The following is a 19,621-nucleotide window of genomic DNA, read 5'->3' as shown; positions in this document are numbered from 1 at the left end:
CCTGCACAGGGGAGAAGCACTTGGGCACAAAGTCAACCTTGTAGTGCTTTTGCCAGCAGCATACTCTCCCTGCTGACGCTGGTGGGAGGGTTGGCAGAAGGTTTGGCCAACCAGAAGTTGTAGACCACTGTGGTAAAGAGAAAGGGAAGGAGAGACATAGAAATGGGAGGTGTTCATTGTGTTAGAAAGGTAGTGGTAACCAGGGAAACGCAACAGAGGCTCATGCTTTTCATTAAAGCTCATCTTGTGACTCCTTCAAAGGTCAGGAGAATTCAACTCTCCATGGAGTTACAGTGGTACCTCGGGTTACATACACTTCAGGTTACATACGCTTCAGGTTACAGACTCCGCTAACCCAGAAATATTACCTTGGGTTAAGAACTTTGCTTCAGGATGAGAACAGAAATTATGTAGCAGTGGCATAGCGGCAGCGGGAGGCCCCATTAGCTAAAGTGGTGCTTCAGGTTAAGAACAGTTTCAGGTTAAGAACGGACCTCCAGAACGAATTAAGTTCTTAACCCAAGGTACCACTGTATTAACTTTCAGCAGGCACTTTGTAGGCATTTGCAACTGTGAGGGCTAGAAACTTGTCCTACAGCTTTGAAGGGTATGACTATTTGGGTGCTAACTCCAAATACCAAATTCTGTTTTTAGAAGATATGTATTTACTAATGTGGATGGTGCAGACGGTGTATCAGTGAAATGGGTGCAATTTCACTGCTGGGTTTGAGGACGGTTTTAGTTCTTAACATTTATTATTTTGAGGCTGATGTGTACATGTGCATGATAAAACACATTGTTCTTGTTAAAAGTATTTTGTTGAAACCTCAGCATAAATCGTAGTTCTTTTAAAAGCTGATTCGTATTTGATGCTGCTCCCCCCATTCCCACTTTTTAATTAACTGTGGGGTGTCCCTAAGACTCTAAAAGGCACTGTTTTACTTTGAAAACTCCAGTTGGTCAAGGAATGTGCATTTAATTATTAAACCTCAACTGAGGAATGCTCCTCTGGCTGGCAAGCAATTAAATGCACATGTGATTTAGAATAATGTGTTCTGCTGGATTTGGATCCTGGTTGGTTTCTGACATTGCCACATCATTTCTGCTTCCAGCCATGTGAATTCTCATCTTGGAGTAAAGCATGTCATACACTTAACAGTTCAGTGGGTCAGAAAAATGGGAAATTAATGAGGTGGATTGGGGGAGCTATGTGTTTTCTGCTTGCTGCCTAAATTAGTTCTGTGTGGACAGTGGTGTATCAAGAAAAACGCAGCTGTCAGGAGAGGCAACTCCATAAAAATAACTGCCGTCTCTTACAGAGCTCAGCTAGTGAAAGGATTTGGAAAGGGGATGTGGGTCAGAGGGCTCACAAGTTATTCTGTCCAGGAATTAAGCAGGAGAAAGTGTTTTGAGAAGGAAATGCCAGGTTACTCTGTTGCATAGCTCAATGCTGATGCTATGAATAGACATTGCAAGTGGTGCCTCTGTAACTGAATGTGTTTAAAATACAGGACAGATTCCTTTCCTATCAGTTGCATATGAGCTGTCTGCAAAACATTTTTTTTAACCATTCTGGTGACAGAATTTGATATCCCCACCCCACCCTGTTTCACTATATTCCCAAACCATGATTTACAAAGACCAGTTTCTGTCTATTTGGTTCCACTGCTTGCCGAGGTTGTAAATTTAGGCCTACCTAGACTTGAAATAATTGTGTGAAATGCATCCCTTTGGCTTGCAAAGTAACCATCAAACCCTCCTCACTTACTAGTAAGGTTTGAAGACTCTTGCGTCAGATGGGCCTCTTAGGAGCTGTGGAATTCATAAAGAGCTGTTTAGTGTCATGTTGTGATTAAACAATTAGCCTTTACATTCTGGCTGGTTCCAATATTCCTTGACATCAAAATTATGTAGTCTTTAGGGCTTTTTCAGCAGCGCGCCCCCCTTCCCCAAACAAAGAGTGAGAATAGAATCCCTCACTTTACTCTTAAGGATTTTTGCTCTTAACAAAGTCTTCAATTAACACAGTTCACATTACAGTTGGGTCATAGGGCAGGATCTGTGGTAAGCAACACTGAGACTTGCAACAAGTCTTGCTTTGTTAAGGAACACTCAGCAGTGGTATTTCTGTCATGGTTCGAGGATTAGCAAGGCCTTTATTTGGCAGATACTTAAACTGGTATCTCGGCTTCCTATTTTCAGTTCTCTTTGTTTTCATTCTACATTAAATGGTGCTATTTATTGAAGAGCAGGCTGTGCTTACCTAGTTGGGCCATGAGTTACGAACAATACAAAAAAGGTCCCGTGCACCACTGCTTTCGCCCCACCCCCCAATTAAAACAACTGAGCTGCCATTTTAAGAGTTTATAAAGTTAGGTATTTGGATTTCTGAGCCCAGATACTTGGTAGCACAAAACAAATATATTAGTTGCCATTTGGGGTATTCCTAAAAAGGGGAGGGAGTAGTTTTAAAGCTTGTATGGTTGCAGAATTTTGTGTTGGGGGTGCAGTTTGTTTTAACTTGACTGCTTGACTTTAGTTTCTCAAAGCAAAATGTTGGGGCCTGAAATGAATACGGTTACATGATCTACAAAGCAAACTATACAAAGTGTCTGAGATCTCACTATCTATCTCGGAAAGTTGTTTGTCTTCTTCTGTTCGCTTGGCATTTGGACACAACTCAAGATACCACAACCAGATTTTGCATTCTGGCTGGTTCCTGAGTTAAAGGAGCATTTATTTATTTATTTTTGTATCTTTGGACGCCATTTTCAAGCAAGATGGCAGACTGAACCTTTCAAAAGTGTGCTGATTTTAACTAGTGATTTTAAAACTGCACTGATTATTTTTTTAAATAAAATAAAAAATTCAAATGATGCCAGGTATTTCTCCTAGTATGAAATTACTCTTGTAATGCCAGGTATTTCTGCTAGTATGAAATTACTCTTGCGCACGGATGTGATGCTATGTGTTTGACATCAGGATTTATTTTTGCACAAGTACCTGTTACATTGAAATTTGCATTTGCGCTCATCATCCTACGTTTCCTGTAGTGGCTTTGCATTGGAAAGGGGAAAACCTAGTGTGATAGAATATTGCTGGTGTTTGGCATGTTACTTATGTGAAGAGAGGGCAAGGGTAGGGTTGATTGCTTATCTCTTTTTCCAGTATTGCATGGCTTCTCCTGCCTCCACCGTGTCTGCCAAAGCGTACTCAGTGGGGAGCAGTCGAACATGTGGAAGCTGTGTGATGTACATAGTGAAAGGTCCCTGCTGCAGAAGCTATGGCAACCGCAGTGCACAGCCCTGTAGCACTCATCACCACATTTAAAACTCTGTACACTTGGCTAACAAGAGTAAAGAAACCTATAGACAACAAACTGTTCTAAATTGTAGCAGAGGAATTAAGAAGTTGCTAAAAAAAACAACAAACAAACAAACCCAAAAACCCTCTGTCAGGGGACTCAGCGTCAGAAGAGTCCAGAAAGGGGAATGCCCCAGCGGACAGGAGGACCCAGAGGAGAAGAGAGCAGAGGAAGAGGTGGAGCAGGGCTAGAATCTTAAACTGGTGTCAGGGGGGAGGAGATTCAGACGGAACTTCGGCGGTCTAGGGTTTAAGACGTAGAGCTGCGCGCTACGGCTTTGGAATGGAAACTGAACTTCAATAAAGACTTTTGTATATAACGACGACCTGGCGCTGGTCCTCTGTGAGCAGCTTTGGGCAGCTTTGACACCCTCTATTTTTGGTTTGCGGGTGAAATGTTTGTTGGCTCCTTGATGCAGTTTCTCTTCCACAGCCACAACACATTCCACACTCCTGTGGAAGATGGCATCATAGGTCCAGTCTACAGATGCAACAGGACGAGGCGGTAGAATCGATGGTATCATTTCAGACCAGAGGTTGCTAGAAACGGGGGGATTAAATTTTTGAATGCTCCAATGTGTTGAGAGCTTGCTTCAAGCTGATCAGCACAATAGGCAAAAAGGTAGACTAGAACTCTTCTCAATGATTTACTTTCATATTTCCATGGAGGTATGTGTTTGGGTTTTTCTAGGGGGTGGTGGAGTTCAGTAGAGGAGTGGTTAAAAGCAGCATGCTTCTAGCTTGAAGCATGATATAATCCATTCTGCCACCTTGTTCTGCTGTGGGTATAGACCCAACCACAGTGTAAAAAGTTCTAAACGCAAGCTTAATTTTCTTCCCTTCAGCCCGGCTGATCCTCATTTTGCTGCTTTAGGTTTGAGCAGCTGCTTCAGGCTGTAAAGATTTGTCTCCCTAGGGTGTGGTTTTTTTGTGTGAGCGCCAGTTCTGGGCTTTGAATAGCATCACAATGGTAAAGTTAACACAGTACTTTTTCTTCTGCCGGTATTCAAGAACTGGTACTACAAGATTTCCTGATATGGTGAATGGTAGTCTTGAAAGGGCCATAGCTCAGGGGATAGAACATTGGCTTTGCATGGAGAAATCGCCAAGTTCAGTCAGTGGCATCCCTCACTAGGGCTAGGAATGTCCTCTAGGGAGCCACTGCCAATCATTGTAGACAACACTAAGGACATGGACTCAGTATAAGGTATCTCTCATGCTCCATAAGAGTATTGCACTATCAAAGAGGATAAAGCAAAATGGGAAAACAGAATATGCAGAAAAGGAAAATGTCCCAGTCATTGCATTCTACCCTGAATGCCCAGTTCTTTGGAATTCTATATGGCATAACTCATCCGACGTTGAAATGGAAAGCATTATAGTGTTGTGACAGCTTCCCCGTATTATTTAATTATTAGATACTATTTTCTTTTTGGCCATCCATCCATTAGCAAACATTGAATACAGAATTCGTGAGGGAAGGTTTAAAAATCGGAATTAGCAATTGTTGCGAGATCTGAGAACTTGAATTATTTGCAGGATTTTATAATATGTAAAATGGGCCATTTGTAACACATGTGCTTATGCATACATGCCTTGGGATATATGCTCATACATACATGTCTTGAGGTTCTGGGATGCTCTGGGAGTGGCACCCTTGTGCTTTGTACATGTGCTCACAGTGTGTGCAGGGAGGTGCCTGCTGGCGTCTGTCGTTGCAGTTTGTTCATTGCACCTTGTCTGCATCTCTTCTGAAGGTGTTCTCAAGGACTATTTAAGAGAGCTGCCTTCCCCCTTGATAACCAAACAACTCTACGAAGCTGTGTTAGATGCCATGGTGAAAAAGCCCTTGAAAATGACAGCGAATGGATGTGATAATAACCCTGGTGATTCTGAGCATACCGTGGCTCTCTTGGATTGCCTTCCAGAAGTGGAGAAGGTAAGTATCGTTTACTGGTCTGTTGTAGATGGCATATTAAATTCCAAATCCGTTTTAAAGAAAATGGATTGCATCATGACCTGAGACAAATGGGCTCTTCCATAAGGTGTTGGACTACATGAATCATACAACAGGGGCGTCTGAAAATATTGCTTAGCGGGTAGTTACATCAGTCTAGTGAACCCATTCTTATTCATGGCAATATTAAGCTGTTTTTGTCTTTGCATTACAGAAAATATAACAGAAAATTCAATAATATATCCACCCTAAGGACCAGGGCATACAGAACCTAAACAATATTAAATAATAGCATCCAGTCTGAAATCATGACAGCCATATTTCTCGACTACATGGGGAGAGATGCCTGTAAATCTGAAATTAAACTCTGTGAAATTTAATTCCACCACAGTGAATAGAATGACCAGAACCTTAGTTTTTTAAGGGTGCTGGGTTAAGAGTGTTAAAGAGACCACTATTCTCACAGACCTACCCTTTCCAGCGTGAAAATCCTTCTCAAATAGATCCATGAACTCTGATAATGTTTCTTGTTTGCCTGGATCGTGTGTGTGTGTGTGTGTGCTAGAGATGGATGTTTGAGTGTGTTAGGAAACTAACCTGCAGACTGGGCATCTAGATAATATAGATTGCAAGTGTCCTGCATGGAGGCTCATGTTCTGCTACTGTCGCCATGCCCCCAGTAGTGAGCAAAGCGAACTTTAGACTGCAGATGTTTAAAATCATCTCCTAAGCACAGCAACTTAATGCTCCATCTTAGCAGATCATTTCCATGTAAACAGAGGGCCTGGGAGCCAAAGAAAGAACATATGTACATGGCAGCAAACAACACCTGCAGCTACAGCTCTGCTTTTAATTATTTGTTTATGTCCTACACAGTTCCCACTACCAAAGAGAGAAACTGGGGGGTTGGGGTTGGGGGGGAACTGAACAGTCGTTTTGTCTTCCACAATGGAAAATAAAAAGTAAATCTCCCAACAGTTCTCTCTTAGGCATGCATGTCCCCTTTTAGATCCCCATGCTGGCAAAAGCAGCTTTGGCAAGCGCTGTGTGGTTTAAAAACAGTAAAGTGCTGCATTTTGTTTATGAATGAGATGGTGCGACGTCTGTGAGTGACTGAAAATAAACGAAAGGCGAGATCGTTCAGCAATGCTGATGGAAAGGCCCATTGATTTTGACCAAAGCCGAACACTGTGAATGTTTAACCGACAGTCAACAATAATGCGTGTGCCTGTTCTGAATATATCAGGAGACAATGATTTTATTGACTTGCTAAGCTGCCACGTGTTGACTATCCCTGGACCACTGTAATTTTCAAGCACCTCTAACGAAAGACAGCTGCTTAATTAATTTCACATACAGCCAAGGCATGTGGGCATTCTAACCTTCCCAGTGAAGGGAACCAGCTGCGCCATTTTATACTCCGGCAGCTAGACAGGGGCAACTTTTTTCCCCTACGTTGAGTTACTTAATCCCAAAGCTTTATTTTTAAAAATAATATTTGTGTTTTCCTCTGGCATCTTACCCTTTCCTTATCCAAGAGGGGGCTAAGAGGCAGAGATGAGGCAGGCTGGTGTGGAAGCCCACCCTTCTGCAACCACCTCACCTCCCTTCTGGTCTCCCAGAACCCAAAGAAGTATGAAGAGGGTGGAGCAAAGACAAGCAAGATGAGAGAGCCTCAGATTGCCTGGGAAAGAACTGGGGGAGGAGCGACTTAGGGAGCTGGGGGAAGACGTGGACCTTCAGTCCTTGCAACTGCCACATTGGGGCAAGATCTACCAGGAAGTGTTGCTGTGCTCACTAGGCCTGTGAGAGTTAAATTTACTGTCACCGTGTGAGTTATCGCTGACCTGTTCTTGACACCCACCCTGACAGAAAGGATGATGGGAGTTGTAGTCCCACAACATCCTGGAGGGATACCAGGCCAGGTGAGTTCCTTGGTGGAACTCTCACATGTTGCTGTTGTTGGCATAAGAGAAAATTATGTGATGGTACCAGTTGGAGAAAAGGACACTTTGGCCAGGATGCCAAGAGCACACACCTGCAAAAGGAAACCATGCATGCTGTGGTAGATTCATTGCTCTGGTTTTTGCTATCACGATGTCCACTGCTGAAGAGCCAAGTGCTGAGGCAAAGAGCCCCCTGCAGGGCTAGCTGCAGGGCTGTTTATGGGGGGAAGATTGAATTTCTGTGCTGTCATTATGGTTATAATTCTGCCCTTAATCCTATGGGCTGCTGTGCCAATAAAACAGTTCCTTGATAGCTAAAGCTTCACTTTGAGACTCAATGTGTTTTATAATTCTTCCAAAGAGCAGGGGGAGGACCCAGTGTGAGCATAAAACATGCTAAAGATTTTTTAAACTGTAACTAAAATGGCCCATCTGTGACTGATTATGCACCCAAATATGTGATGAAGCACAATTCTATGTTTATGTGGAAGCAAATCCCACTGTTTTCAGCTAGGCTTATTTCCAAGCAAGTGTGCTTAGGACTGCAGCTTAGGGCTCTTTGGCAAATTTTTCCTGGAGAAGGAATTACAGAACACAGAGCAGCTGCGAAAACACCAGTTATCTGCGCCCTTCTACGTGGCACACAAAAAGGTACTATCGAAAGGTTATCTTCTGTTGACTGTTGGCATCGTGCATAAATGACAATATTGTGGCTATGTGAAAAGGCCCGCTTCTTCAAGTGGATTAGAAACAAAACAAAAACCCTCTCCCCCCCCCACCCTGAAACTAACTAACTCAAATTATTCCCCACCCCCACCCCATTTTTATTTTATTCTTAGGCTACTCTAAGGATGCTGTTGGACCATCTGAAATTAGTGGCTTCGTACCATGAAGTAAACAGAATGACATGCCAGAACTTAGCTGTGTGTTTCGGGCCTGTGCTACTGAGCCAGCGGCAGGAAACCACCAATCACAACAACAGAGTTTTCACAGATTCAGAAGAGCTTGCCAGTGCCTTGGATTTCAAAAAACACATAGAGGTTTTGCATTACCTCCTCCAGCTGTGGCCAGGTAAAAGTCTTAGAGGAGAATATCTGGAAATAATTTAACTCTTTATTTGCAGAGGGGGAGCTGTGTTGGGCTGTAATCCAAACCCCAAAGCTGGGCTGAGGAGGGAGGCATTCCTAGGCTCACTTCTGCCAACTCAGCTGGTTCCCCACTGGTTTGCCCAGTGGATAGCCCTCAAATGGGGCATTCCAAGGGCAGGGCAGTGTTGAGCCAACCCCGCTAGAGCCCAGGCTGCTCTCAGGGCCGACACTGGCCAGCAAAAAACCTGATGCAGCCTGCAGGGCCTCAGTAGCAGCAGCTGTGACAGATTTGGATTGCAGTCTTAGTCTGTTGCTGCAAAAAACCAAACAAACCAGAGTGTCTTAGTACATTTATTACGGCTTAGCTTTTGCAGAGTAGGGACCACTTCATCTGATGCCCTAAATGGGCAAGTATAGGTACATATATATGTGTATATATGTATGTATGTACACACACACACACACACACCTCTGTTGTAGAGGAGGAAACAGTATTATAAGCATTGAGGTCAGAGGCAAATGAAAATCACAAATTGCATAGTGTGACAATTACATTAAAGTCGGAATGAATGTAAAGTTGTAACAAGGACCATTCACAAAGCAGTGTTGATGGTAACACAAATACACAATCCAGCCATGAGTAAGCTAATCACACCTATGGTGGAGTTACCTTGATTCAGGGTGCTGGTGATAGGACCGAACTTCTTGATAAGTTGTAATTCAGCAGGCGTCAAGCTGGAGTTTCCCACCTGAAGTTCCTTTGCTTGAGAATGGCCACCTTAAGGTCAGTAACTGTGTTATGGGGAAGTTGAAATGTTCTAACCTTTATTTTTATATATTCACTTATTTATTGTATATTATTCTTGAGTTTATTTGAGAAAGGTGATGCAAACGGGTTTAAATAAAAATGTGGTGGTTATTTTATTTTTTGGCATGCCAACTAGAGGAAAGGAAGTGGATAAATAGAATATGAATGTTGAAGTGTTCCTTCCCCCCGCCCACCCCTAATGTATAGCATAGGAAAAAAATGCCGTTTTAGGTATGAATCCAGAGTTTGCTTGTGATATTTCAGAATGCTCATCATCACCATATAGTTCTGGTGGTTTCAGCAAAAGACACACTCTCAGTATTTTTCTCCATTGCCGATTACTGGTGCCTCAGCAAATAACTTATGCCTTAGGAATATTTCCAGAATGCTGTCCGGAGCCAGAAATATTTGATATCAAGCTCTTAATCCCATTTCAAGCAGAACTGCTTCAGTAGTCAGGAATAAAGCTGATGATCGCAGCAGATTAAGTAGGCAAGTCTGTGAAAGGCTGTGTACAGGGAGGACTGTCATTTTCTGCATAAGTGTGTTTTCGATTGTCTGCCTTTTTGTAGTTTTGAATGAGCCACACTTAAGAAGGCTTGATCCTAAGACTGGTTAATGACAACTGTTAAGGTCAGCTGTGATCAAGTGAAACTCATTTCACAATAGGTTTGTGGCATCACTTGCCAGATCAGATGAGTCATCTGAAGCTTCCCTAAGGAGATGGAGGGTCCACCTGTGTTACCCACTAGTTCCAGTCGTTGCTGATATGGACCATAGAGTGGATGGGGCAAGTCTGCTTCAACTGCCTTTTGGGTGCCTAGACCACATTTAGAAATCGTATCCATCTCCTACCATTCCAGTTTCTACCATCAAACCTTGATGGTAGGAAAGATTGGGTATTCAGGGCAGAACCCTAGCTTCACTGTGCTACAGCTTGTCAATTGGTAATGTACTGAAAGCGCAGCCCACTCTTAGAAATGGGTATTTATGGCCTTCCAGGGTTTATGTAGCAACAATATCTCCATTTCCAATCTGTGCAGTAATGTGGAATATTCTTCATCCACCGGTTGATCCACCCAGTGAATAGCAACGTAGCTGTCTGGAGTTGTGTGCTAACATTCTCAGTTGGTTAGAGTGTGGTGCTGATAACGCCAAGGTTGCAGGTTTGATCCCCGTATGAGACAGCTGCATATTCCTACATTGCGGGGGGGTTGGACTTAGTTGATCCTCAGGGTCCCTTTCAACTCTACAATTCTATGAGTCCAGCAAGCAGGACACAGTGCAGATCTGCAATTAAATTTCACTGAATTGGGTGCAGAGGAGACTATTGCACGAATGCAATGAAGACAAAAATATTTAACTGACCCCAAACATTTAGAAGCGCTCACTTGCTGTCCACGTGCCACGAAATACCATTGTTGATGCTGTCCTCTGAGCTATTCTGTTTGCTGCTCTATAAGTGCAAGGAGCATCCCTCCAAATTCTCGGTGCTCTTTTGTCTTTCCTTGCCAGTGAGAGCTTCTGCAATGCCCTAGTTGCTGTACAAGTTCATTCACCACCTTTCCCACAAAAGGTTCAACGGAAACCTCTCAAGGCAGCTACTCCCCGAACTGCTGTGGCAGGCCAGGCTGAAAGAAGAAAGTGCCTTCAGAGTAATGTGTCTGCTCCTAAGCAACAGCATCTTCTGGTGGTCACATGTATAATGCTAGCTATAACTCGCAGCCTTGCTTTTCAAGGTCTGTTCGTTGCAACCATGATGTGGCTGTGCTGTCAGTGGAAGCTGAGATAGTCTCCGTAATTGGACAAATCCTCATGTTTTCCCAGGAAATGAGGGCTGTGGCTGGTTGCCTAGGATTTATGAATCTCTGATTTGAATGTCGGAGTTATAAACGTACAGAATGTATGGAGACTGCTTTGCCATATAATTTTTTGTGTGTTCGATTATTGTCAAGGAAGCTAACCGTGGCACAAACAAGAGGATTGCAAAAACTCCTTGTAGAGGCATGATACTGTACAGCGTCTTTCGGCTCTTCAAGAATTTAATTAAACATTGTGGAGTGAGCTCTGTTCCAACGAAGGAGCCAAAAGCCAGAGCTTGAGCTCTCAGAGATTACGCCTCCAATGGATCTGAAAAACTAGATAACCATGTTTGTGCTCCTCGTGGGTTTTTTAAATTTTTAAATGGAAAACACATGCTCCTTGTTCAGTAGGAAAGCTCAACAACGCTGGCACTTAAGGTTTAACACATGACCCTTTTGCCTTAAGAGAGCAAAGCCTAAACAGAAGAGCTTTTGTTGCTGCGGAGGGTTCTCCCCACTCCTGGTTTCTTAAAGAAAAACGCCGAATTGTTAAAGACTAATAACTGGACATATCCCCACCAATAAGGCTTGCTTTTGCAGGGAGTTCTCAGCTTGTAGTGTGCTGTTTATGGGCAGGATTTGACTCTTCACATACTACTGCAAATGCTGTGTCTGCAATTTTTCTTTTAAAAAAGAAGAGAACCTCCTATTCCCCATTTTCTTGCAGGTAACAACATGTCCTGCTTTTTTACTTTTGACCTCTACGGTTGTACTTTTGAGCCTCTTGGTGGTGACTTCTGTGGTGGTTTTCAGTGACTTACGTGGCTGAGGATCACAGCAGTGTGCTCTTGTAATCTGGTGACCCTGCAAAGAATCTGACCTTGTCTTTCAAAGCCAAGGAACGCGTACTTTCAACACAAGTCAACATCAATATTTCATCAGTGGAAACGTTTTCTCTCTTTTTTTTTTCTTGGAAGGGTAGCTAGACTCACCATTTCCCTCAAAAATATGAGAGGCACAGAGAATATTCATCTTCAGAGAACTTGAAGGGAGGAGGGATCCTCTCCATGCCCCAATCCAGAAAACTACTACAGATTTTTCAGTCCCTTGTTGCTTTCCTCACTAAAGTCCTCCATCTCCATCAAGCCCTTCAGCTTGACCAACTATAGGCCTGAACGGTGTCTGAATTAGACCATCTGGAAATCGTCTGAAAAGGCTCCTTGGTTGGCAATTTGATTCTGCAGACAATACGGAATGCTCTGGCAGAGACCATTCTGCTGTTTGCAGAGCACAATGAACACAACTGCCAACATCACTCTGCTTTGACTCCATTAAGTCATCTGGCTGAAGGAGCAGCTTTTGCAGAATTGCCGCTTTGTTGTGGGGTTTTTTTTGTTTTGTTTTTAGTTCTCAGTTTTGGGAAACAGGCAGGAGGACTCCAGCATCCTGTCAGAGCCCTGTCACCTTCTTCCCAAAGCTCAGGAAGCTTCTGTCCAGCTTAGGGAGGAAGACACGATGCCCATGTGTGTGACATTAGGACATCAAGACGTTTTGTGTGTGATGTCACCCCACTGTCTTGGCAAGCTGGCACCTCTGGCCCTAACTCTTCCTGTACAAAAAATTTCATGGCACGCCACTGATGCAAAGGCCTTTGGACTGTCTGGCCATGTACTGTATCTATGGGGAGATGGCCCCTGTGTGTTCATTTGTCTTCTTTTTTCAGTGTGGGATGTCGGATGGGGAGTTTGCACGGTTGGAAAAACTAGTTCAAAAAACACTGGCTTTCTGTAATATAGTTGCCAAACCAACGCTTGCCAGAATGTTCTGTCACGTTAACGTCTGCATCCTTTCCCATATTAGCAAGAATCATATCTGACACACATGCCTTGTGAGAGGCTCAAACTGTAGTTTTAAAGTATGAAATGCAAGAAGACCCCTTCTGTCTATCAAACTGTCAAAGCATAACAAGGTCTAACTCTCTCCCTTTCCCCTTTCACTTGTCTGCCATGCCATGCATGATCCTATCCTCCCCTTTTTCTTAGCCCAGTTATCTTCCCTCTTCATGCCTAAATAAGATGTTTCCGCAGACTTGGATTAGTCCTACTCAGCGCTTGAACTGTGAGGGGAAAGGTAGCGGAGGACTCTCATGAAATCCACAAGGCCCACCTCAGACTTTCATCAGTTTTCTCCAAATCACGGTGCCCCATTCCTGTAGACTTCTAAATACAGAAGATGGGAAGTCAGCCCCTGTCACAAAATGTGGTGGCGACAGGCCCCCTTTCCCCCTCACCCCAGTCCCAGATTCAAGCACTGCTACCAGGTCCCCTCAGTTTCTTCTGGATCATGACAACCTACATTTTTTCCATAGTTCTCTGTTGATAGCCTTTCCTTCTCCCTCATCCTTTAGCCACACCAGGGTGATACCTGGTTTTCAACATCGTGTTATATATCGCCAGCTAAACCTTGCAATATACCAACATATCGCAATGTGTGAAATAAGGATGGAGCTATGTAGAGACATTGGCTGGCTTCATGTTTTCCCCGCATCGTGATTTTTGTATAGCACACGTGCGCACGCACATTATAATTACCAATTATGAAACCAATATCACGATATGGACTTCAGATTTGGATGATAGATCGCCCAGCCCTAACCTTAGCAAGTATTTAAGCATTTGGGGGAGGAATTATGCCCCTTTCATGTTCCATATTGCAGTCAGCAAACAGCTAAAATTGAACAAAAATGGCATGATGGTAGAAGCACCATGGGATAAAGATATTTTACAGTTGAAATATTCAGCCGTCAGATGTCAATAAAACATTTGTACTATTTAACCATAGGGAGCCGGTAACCAGAGGAGACTTAGTTTCTTGGGGTGTAGATCCATGAGTTCAGGTAACAAAAATTGTCAGATGTGTGCTGCATGTATTCCCCACCACTGTCTCTGAGCTGGAGTATATGGCTGCTTAGAGGTGGGGGGGAAAGAAACCTTTGAAAAGCTTCGGCTGGCTTTGCACACACTTGGATCCAAAATGGTCAGCTTTCTAGAGTGGTGGCTATATTTGCAAGCTGTTTTAACACTTGCCGGGCCTTGCTTTTGTCTTACACAGCTGATTGTGGATGGCAGATGAAAGCCCAGCCCTCACTTGAATTGCGTTGCGTTTGCGGGTTTGTGATTAACTTGCAGAGTTCATTGAGGCGCTTAGAAAATTTAACAGACTCCTGCAGTTGCAGGTGGACTAAGGCATGATAGTTTTGAGATGGAACGTTTTCTCCCAGGCTTCCCCCTCCTAATATAGGATTACTAGCTAGCTCCACTACCCCAGTAGTAGAATGTTTTGGCTGTTAAGTGTGCATGCATACATGCATGTTCCAGTTGTAGATAAATAGAGAGAAATAATGCAAATGTTAACACTGTTGGTTTCTTGTCATATACACCGTTCAGCTAACATGTCTTAAAACTGCTGTTTGTCTTAGTGCAACATTCAGCTGTCAAGGAATCTGCATTGTCTGAGCAGCAGTCATCTGTGAATTACTTGAGACCTAAGAAGCAGCGGCCTCAGATGTTGAACTTGAGCAGTACCGAGATATCAGGCATCCTCAGGTCCCGGCCAGCCAGACTGGATAGCCCTTCAAGCAACCGCTATGCCGGAGACTGGAGTGGCTGTGGGGAGAGCTACTTTGTCAGCCCCAAGGAGGCCCTGAACGAAGCAGACTATGATGATGTTCCTTCGGAAGATGCCGAAAGTGGCGATGACAGTGGCAGAGTGGATGGCTCGGAGAAGCTCGCTGAACGGCCCCATTGCATGTCCAAAGAACACACTTTTCAGGCCTATTTGACGGTGCAAGCCATGGATTCTGCAGGGAACCACAGAGTAAACCTCAAAGATCTGCAGGAAAGCATTGATACTCTGATAGGAAACCTGGAACGGGAACTCAATAAAAACAAGCTCAACATCAGTTACTGATAAGTAATTTCCCCCTGCAATACCTCCTCTCTCTTTTTTTGCTGTCTCTCCCCCCCCCCTGTTTCTTCCCCAAAAGAGAGACGGGTGCAGTGCTGTTATTTCCATTGCTTCGTGCAGTGATTTTGATCCACCGTGGGCTTAGTGCATTCATATTACACAATCTGTTTATTGCTTTGTTGTAATTTTCCTCCCCCTTCCTTCTTCTCTGTTGAGGATGGTTTCGGGTTGGCCCTTCTGGGTTTAAAATGGTACGTTACTTTTCATGAGATGATTGCAGAATTTCCGTTTCCCTTTCAAGGTACTATGCACTTAGGAAGTCTGGACAATTTATGCAAGGTGCGCAAGGCACCATCTCTGTCTACGTTACAACAGGAACAGCACTCATTTGTTCCTGAAACTTTAGCCCTGGTACAGATGTTTTCCCAGAAAGGGAGGATTAACATTGCTGCTTACCTGATAATTTGCAGCGCAAACTGTAGGTAGATCATTTTTTTTCTACCATATTTTGACACCTTATTCACTTGCAATGCAAAGGCTGCTATAAAAAAAAAGCTTTTTATATATACCTATATAGCTATATATGAAAACGTTTAAATGTACAAATATTAATGTATTTCTGCATTAACACTTTCCAGCAATTATTTAAAAGTGAAAAGAAATTAAATATTTTTCTAACTTTTTTTTTTGTTTTGTACATATTTATATACATATATTAAAAAGCATTGGGCTTGATCTACTCCATGTGGGGTACAGTGCTTGTGCATGGGGAGTTCACCATAGCCCTCCCTGTCTTCCCTCTCTCCCCCCCCTGCTAAGCTGTTCCAGCTGATAAGCAGGAAGGAGCCAGATTAAATTCAGCTGCAGGTGGAGGGTTCCCCATCCCTGCTATAGAACATAGCATAGGAGATCCTGCCTCCTCCTGCAAGACGCATGCATTATGTATCTACAGGCAGCATACTTGACTTGTCGGAAATAGGAGGACACTGCGTTCCTCCTCTTCCCTGTCCAGCCTTCCCTTTCCCTCGCCGCAAGTCAAAAAACGAGAGCCTTGCAGGGCAAGTTCTATGAGACATTATGAAGAGCAATTGCTGCCTGTCTCAAACCCTTTGTAATCATCGGTACTTCAGGAAAGGGCCGTTTTAGATTTAAATATGAACACAACTTCTAAAAGGAATGTGTGTCGCGCGATGCCAAAATAAATGGCCAGCTAAGCAGCAGCGGATATGGGTCGGACCAGAAGGGACTTGCTGAATACCTGCGAGGAGTTTGAAGGCCACAGATGACATTGATATCTCTCAGACGTACAAGTGCGTAACTTTCCCAAATAATGTGTGCTTGTCGCATCGTGCAATTTCCACCTTTTTAAGAGTTTCTAGAGAGGCTTTGGGAATGGGAATGATTGTTTCCCAGAGTCCAAATTTCACACTGTGGTGGCTGACAAATATGCATATTGTTTGAAATGCACATTGCCCCCCAAATACACATCCCTGTAACCCTTTCCAAAGTTCACCCAGATGCAAACGATGGACAGAGCAGTATTTCATGCATGATCAAAGGCTCTGTTAAAGGCAAATGTTCAGAATAAGTTAGATGCGCACACACACACACACACGCGCGCGCACACACACACACAAACACACACAAAACTCCATGAGACTTAAATTGGGATGGATTTAAAGACTGAACATGTTTTCTGGTTCAGCCTCAAGTAGCAAACATAATTCAAGAGTGCAGATCCCTATGCTGAACCATGTTTATGAAGCTGTAGTCCTTGTGACTACAAATGCAGTGATCAGGAATTATGGCCTGTTTTTTTAAAAAAGGAGGAGAGTAGTCATATTGATTCAAGTGGGATATTTTAGATGTTCTGAAAGCTTAGTAGATGCTAAAATGGCTGTAGTCCCCTCCCAAAAAAAGTCCATCCTATTTTTAAAGGTTGACATGTGAATTGAGAAAGTGCCTTTTTAAAATAATATATCTAGGTCCTGAATGCATTTTGAAGTTCTTAGTATTTGCTCTCATACCAGAAATATTAAATAAGTATTAAATGAGACTATCAATTTACTGTTTATCTTGCCAGTTGTCTTAAATGAATATTATTGACAGCTCCTCAGCCCTTCCCTTAGAAGGGTAAATGTGACAAAATGTTTATTAAACTTGTCCTCGGATGTTGGCTATCTTAGTAGTTAACCAAAGCAAATGCAAGTCTTATGCAAATATATATACGAAAACTCAACTTCTGTCCACTGTCTAGCAATAAGACCCGAGCAATAAAAATTATACAACCAATTGCCTCATTAAAAAAGGCTGCATTATTAATAATGCAGATGAGTAAATGGAAATGCTTTAAAAAATATAAGACAGCAAAGGTTTCTCAAATAGTGCTTTGGATCTTGCAAACTCATGACACACTGTAAGATTTCCTTTTCTCCTGTATTATGTTAGCGGCCGCTCTCTTGGCCTATGGACCTTGTGTAAATGCTATTTTAACTTGTTTGTTTCCCTCCTATATTTTGTCTGGCTACTGTTGTTGTTGTTATTGTTATTATTTATTTACAATAGGATGCACAAATTTGGTGCACGAATTTTTTGCCACGTTTTTTCCTAAATATCTCCACTTTTTATCCAGTGTCCTTTTTATTAATTTATTATCGTTAGTGTCTCAGTACACAATACAGTCATTGCAATTAAATAACAACGGTACTGTTTGGAAATTTTAACCTGAAGCATTTATTGATAAGCTGATGTATTTTTTTAAAAGTATATATGTACAGGAAGTGGATTATTTTTAAAAATATAAATGTTAATTCTGAATAAAATCTGGATTAAGATTAAAAATGGGTTGCATTTTGTAAAAGGTTGCCATCAGTGCAATTTTTCTAGGAAAAGAGGTGCAGGAACTCACCATGAACAACTTCCTCGTTCTCTTAGAATGACAATGGTGCCCACCTGAGAGGTGCCGCAACAGAATCCCAGCAAGTTCCGGCTGGAAAAAGCCCTGGTTGCCATTATTTGAAGATAAGTTGGATGCATTTCTGATTCCACATAATACCTTGAAAATGTATTTGCCCACACAGAATTTGCTGTGGTTGTGAATATAAGTTTTCCTTCATATTTTTCAGGGCTGGTCGTTCAATGCGCTCAGCAACTGAGGGAGGATGAAGGCCTAATCTCATGCAAGAATTTGAGTGGCAACTTCAGTGCTATTTCTTCCCAGCCAGAGGTAGTTTATCAGAAACAGATTTGTTTCCAGCCCACTGGGTGAATTGTTGCATTGTTATAGCACGTGTTTTTGCCATTTGCTACCAAGCCAGGTTTAATGTTTTGCTGTTATGGAATGAGTTCAGCTGAAGATGCGTCTCCTATAATAGACCTGCCTGGTCACTGAGGTTTACAGTGTGAAAGTGCTCCTAATGTTATGGCCTTCTTCTCTGTTACCATCTTGATCCTCTGGGATACTCTGCTAGAGATGGAGTACAGTATTGTCTCCTCCCAAACATCTTCCCAGAGGCAACTTACCATTTCTACCTTTGAAAACTCATTGCCTGTCTGATCTGCTTGCTTCTGATCTTCTGCATTTGTGTTGTTCCGCTGACTAGTTTTAGATAAATGAGAACTTCAACACTGGAAAACTCTTTAGTTTTTGTACATCAGAATAAGTAGCAAAACCTTGTTTCGTAGTTTTGGGTCTCATTCACGCAGGAAAGCCACGGGTGTTGCAGTTGTCTAGCAATGAACATGGATGTACAAACGAAGCCTTCATGTCTCAGTGGATAGATGACTGGAATTGAGCCAGAGAGAGATCCTAGCTCAATAATGGGCTTTGCATTTTTCATGCTTGCCCTTTGCATAATGAGAATGGAAGTAGCCTACTTTGTCGCGTTGTGAAAATCACAATGCCCTTTTAGCACACATAGACATGCTATCAGAATGTTCAGCTTTCCAACAGCTTTTGAACATACAAATTCCCAACAGAAAATGAGTAAAATTCTACTCTATCCACATTGTATCTCGAGCCAGAACATCATGTTGTTGAGTAATTTGATCAATTTCCCAGAGGCCTAATGAGCTACAAGCACACAAGGACTCTATTGTCATTGTCGTCGTCCCCCCACCTCCCTGCTGCAACATATCTGTTAGAGGGGGAATAATCACACAAATTAGGCCATTGTGCATATGATTGTACATGCAAATTCTTCTCATCCAGACCATTTCCAAGGGTGGTGGGGGATGCACTCACTGCCCCCCCCTTGAACTTCTGTGCCCACCTGCCATTCACTTTCACTTTCCCACTGGGTCTGACCTGTACACCTGCCTATAAGCAGGGGTGCAGAAACTGTGGTCTTCCAGATGTTGCTGGACTCCAGCTCCCACCATCCCTGCTGATGAAGCTGGCTGCAGATGATGGGAATTGTAGTCTTGACAACATCTAGACGATCACAGGTTCCTCACCACTGGCCTAAAGAGAGAGTTCAAGGCAACTCACCTTTGTTGTTGCTGGCATGCTCAGGGTAAGCATGGAAGGGGGATAGCTCTAGGGGCTGGAAACTGGCCGTCTTCAGGAGTGCAAGGCTGAAGTTCATGGTTGTTCTCCCATCCATAGAACAGGCTGTGGAACTCAGTAATGTATGAGCAGTGACTGAATGTAATTCTGTTAGCAAATTTCAAGACTTCATGTCGTCTTGGCA

The 19,621-nt window shown here is 43.0% G+C and overlaps 1 protein-coding gene across 5 annotated transcripts in view; it reads left to right on the top strand.

The window, feature by feature from the left end:
* SYDE2 (synapse defective Rho GTPase homolog 2) overlaps positions 1–18,049 on the top strand; it is a 41,338-nt gene extending 23,289 nt beyond the window's left edge. For 2 of the 5 annotated variants that reach the window (XM_079981066.1, XM_079981064.1), the window contains exons 5-7: positions 5,121–5,302; positions 8,106–8,337; positions 14,443–17,771. In XM_079981066.1, coding sequence (XP_079837192.1) covers positions 5,121–5,302; positions 8,106–8,337; positions 14,443–14,933 — 905 coding nt within the window. In that variant the 3' untranslated portion in view covers positions 14,934–17,771. Of the gene's footprint in view, positions 1–5,120; positions 5,303–8,105; positions 8,338–13,805; positions 13,861–14,442; positions 17,772–17,864 lie in introns of those variants that run through there. The other 3 variants (XM_079981065.1, XM_079981067.1, XM_079981068.1) reach the window with 3 other exon arrangements.
* The last annotated feature ends 1,572 nt before the right edge of the window (positions 18,050–19,621 follow it).

The sequence above is a fragment of the Podarcis cretensis genome (assembly GCF_951804945.1).
Source record: "Podarcis cretensis genome assembly, chromosome: 6".
Lineage (NCBI taxonomy): Eukaryota > Metazoa > Chordata > Lepidosauria > Squamata > Lacertidae > Podarcis > Podarcis cretensis.
Note: the sequence above shows the minus strand (reverse complement) of the source record. Positions and strands in the feature narration are given on the sequence as shown.